The sequence below is a fragment of the Gavialis gangeticus genome, unplaced genomic scaffold (assembly GCF_001723915.1).
Source record: "Gavialis gangeticus isolate Ggan-Ray unplaced genomic scaffold, GavGan_comp1, whole genome shotgun sequence".
Classification (NCBI taxonomy): Eukaryota; Metazoa; Chordata; order Crocodylia; family Gavialidae; genus Gavialis; species Gavialis gangeticus.
Genome location: NW_017728995.1, coordinates 29,771,250 through 29,774,361, shown reverse-complemented (window position 1 = coordinate 29,774,361; position 3,112 = coordinate 29,771,250). Strand labels below are relative to the sequence as shown.

At 40.6% G+C, this 3,112-nt stretch overlaps 1 protein-coding gene across 3 annotated transcripts in view; it reads right to left on the bottom strand.

Annotated features, from left to right (window-relative positions):
• Nucleotides 1-1,391, bottom strand: part of LOC109288063 (cytochrome P450 2J5-like) — a 39,836-nt gene extending 38,445 nt beyond the window's left edge. The window contains exon 1 of one of the 3 annotated variants that reach the window (XM_019503416.1): nucleotides 1,107-1,391. In XM_019503416.1, the coding sequence (XP_019358961.1) occupies nucleotides 1,107-1,277 (171 nt within the window). In that variant the 5' untranslated portion in view covers nucleotides 1,278-1,391. The remainder of the gene's footprint in view (nucleotides 1-1,106) is intronic. The other 2 variants (XM_019503414.1, XM_019503415.1) reach the window with 2 other exon arrangements.
• Between the last annotated feature and the right edge of the window lie 1,721 nt (nucleotides 1,392-3,112).

Genomic DNA, 3,112 nt, shown 5'->3' with positions numbered 1-3,112 from the left:
TGTATCTTATTGTCTGATTGGCTCCTGACCAAAGATTTGGCAGAATTCAATCAGTCATGCAAACAGAACCTGGTCCCAAGGATGAGGTTCAGGCTGGACATCAGGAGACATTACATTACAGTTAGGGCTGTCAGGCTCTGGAACAGACTCCCAAAGGAGGTGGTGCTCTCCCTACCTTGGGGGTCTTCAAGGGGAGACTGGACAGATATTTGGCTAGGGTGGTATGACCCCACACTCGTTCCTGCCCAGGGCAGGGGGTCAGACCTAATAATCTGTTTAGGTCCCTTCCAACCCTAAGCACTATGAAACTATAAGCCTCTGCTACCACATTTATCACCACAGGACACAACATTATGCAAGTAGCTCTTGGTTATTAGCACCATAATTAGATCCCAGTGATGGGACTGGTCACTTTCTACTTCTCACATTACAATACTTTTGGACATTGGCTCTTAAATGAGATTGTTCTTCCACAAAGCTTAGCTTCACTTTCTGCTTGATCATACATTGAGGACATAACAATTAGTTTGCATTATCTTTATCCCAGCTTGTGGCTATGGCATTGCATATAGTATCACATACTGAACATGATGGATTCAGTGCAAGAATGATTAGGAAGGACCAACAATAGCCTGATCAGCAGCAGCAGCATCCTCTCCTTCCTTGCCCCTCAAACCAAGTGCCACCTGAATAGAATTGTCATTTTGGTGGTTTTTTCCAACTTTTTTGATACTACAGACAGTATGTCCTTTCAAGCAACCATTTGAAGACCAAACTAGAAAATCACAGTGTTCCAAAGGATAAAAAACAGATGTGTCTGCAAATTTCAACAGTATAACCGTTCTTCTTTTAAAAAAATATATGCTTTTGCTCTCTTCACAAGTCAGAAATATTATCCCAAATATTATTACATACCTATGATCATCAGGATTCATGTAAGTGTGACATTGCACACTAAAGGGTGACAGAGTTTAGTAATTAATTTTCATGTGTACAGTACTTAGACTATCATTTTTTTTTAATGAAAAACTGAAAATTACCAAGAAATTTCACTTCTGTTCTCAGCTATTACACTATTAATTAACTAGGAGTATCTGAAAACATACCTTCATGAGGAGATCACGATGAAACTGAAATTTCAGCTGCAACAAGTTTCCAACAAGTGGCAGGGGAACTGGTCCAGGGGGAAGGCGTTTACTTGCCTGTTGCAGGTTCAGAAACTGCATGACTAGAAGAAACACAATCAGGGCTACCAGAGCTTGACTGATTGTCAGCATTTTACTGGTGTTTTAGCCAAGCCTGTCCCTACTTGAAGTTTGCTAGTGGCACTTCCAGAGGTCAGCTCCTTCGATGTTCCCACAGTTCTTCCTGTAAATGTTAAATTCTCTGCAGTCTCTGCACATATCCCTCCCTCTGGCACTCCCTCTTTATCACCGCCCTTCCAATCTTCTGCTTCTAACATATTGCATACCTTCTCCAGGTTGAAATAAGCTTAATAGACCTATTTACAAAGAAAAACTTGGTTATAAGAGATATTATTCCCTCTCTTCAGCCAGATATTCACAACAAATTCCTTTAGGTGCTCATATAAAAAAATCACCGAACATGAATTGCAAGATGTACAAAGCAGGGATCTACTGTAGCCAATTTATCCAGGCAATTTAGGCATATACTTTGTATGTCTAGGGTTTGTGAAGAGTTGTGGTTTCACACACAGATGCCATTTAAGTTTGTGCATGCACAAATAATGTATGCATCCTAAAGTCTGTTAAAATACTTGTGTCTAATTTGCATATCGATTTTAAGAATCTAATTATAGCACTCATTATAATATTTAATAGTCTTAACGCAAAGGTTGTAAAAGTTAAACCCTACTTTAATAATAAAGTAGTTACAAGGGCATGTGCTGCTCCATACAAAAGGTATAATATACTAGATTCCCAAATAATTCCACAGCCTGATATCTCTTTTAATCTACTTGTAGTACCTAACTTCATTAAGGAGTTCACTTGCTGCTCTTTATTTCCTCATTTTAACCTTGATTCCAATATTCTGTGTCTTATGAACAATCAAGAAAAGCTTGCAACTTGATCCAAGGAAAAAAAATACCTGTAATAATGAAGGGTTTGTAATTCAGCAGGAGACACACAAAGGAAAAAATGCTGGGAAAAATTAATAGAGTCAGTTCTTGAATTGCAAATTAAATTAAGCAGCCTTTTATTAGGAGTGAGTTACCAGCCAGAACATGAATTGGCCCTCCCCCATAACGTGCAGATAAATGAAATATTTGCGGTGTTCACTGCCAAGCTTGAGGAAGCATCAGCAAGGAATAGGTAGCTGTCTGATATGGCATATCCCTGTCCATAGCCAAAACTTTCCATGTATATTAAAATCAGCTGATGTTTTAGTGACCAAGACAGTCTTATCTGGGCAATACTGACAAGCTAATCATTATGTGGAACAAGTGGGGCACTCCATTTTAGGTGGCAGATGCTATCAGAGTATAACTGCCTATCAGTTCTGCCAATGTCACCAGTTAAAGCCCAGTGTTTTACTCCTACTCAGAAATGTTACAATGCAACATTATTCTGATGAGGAATGTTAATTCACTGAAAGCAAATCACCTCATGGAACCATTGTGACTAATTTGAACCCAACTGGATCATTACTTCCAAGAGAGCCTCATCCTGTCAAATGCCTTTGGACTGAGGACCCTGGATTCTTAGGGTTCAGTGGCCCTGGGGCAGGGCAGTTATCCTGACTGCTCTGAGGATCCAAACCCACAGGACTTCCAGACTCCTAAGCAATTGGATCCCCAACTCCTACCGTCCAGCAACCAGGTGGCCCAGACAGCTGGCAGTGTTTGGTCCTCAGTGACTCACCATGTTGGGGGAGCTCCAAAGATGTGGACCCTAGAGCTGGGCAGTGGGTAGTACTCTGGTGAAACACCACGGATGGTGCAACTGGCACTGAGCTGGTGCCAGGGCTCCCAGGAGCATGTTTTAATTCAGAAACACAGTGTGTCACAGGTGCTGACAAAACAGAACATTCATGATGTCCCATTTCAGGGAAATATAAAAAAAAATCCTGAATCAGAATTAAACCAATTTTC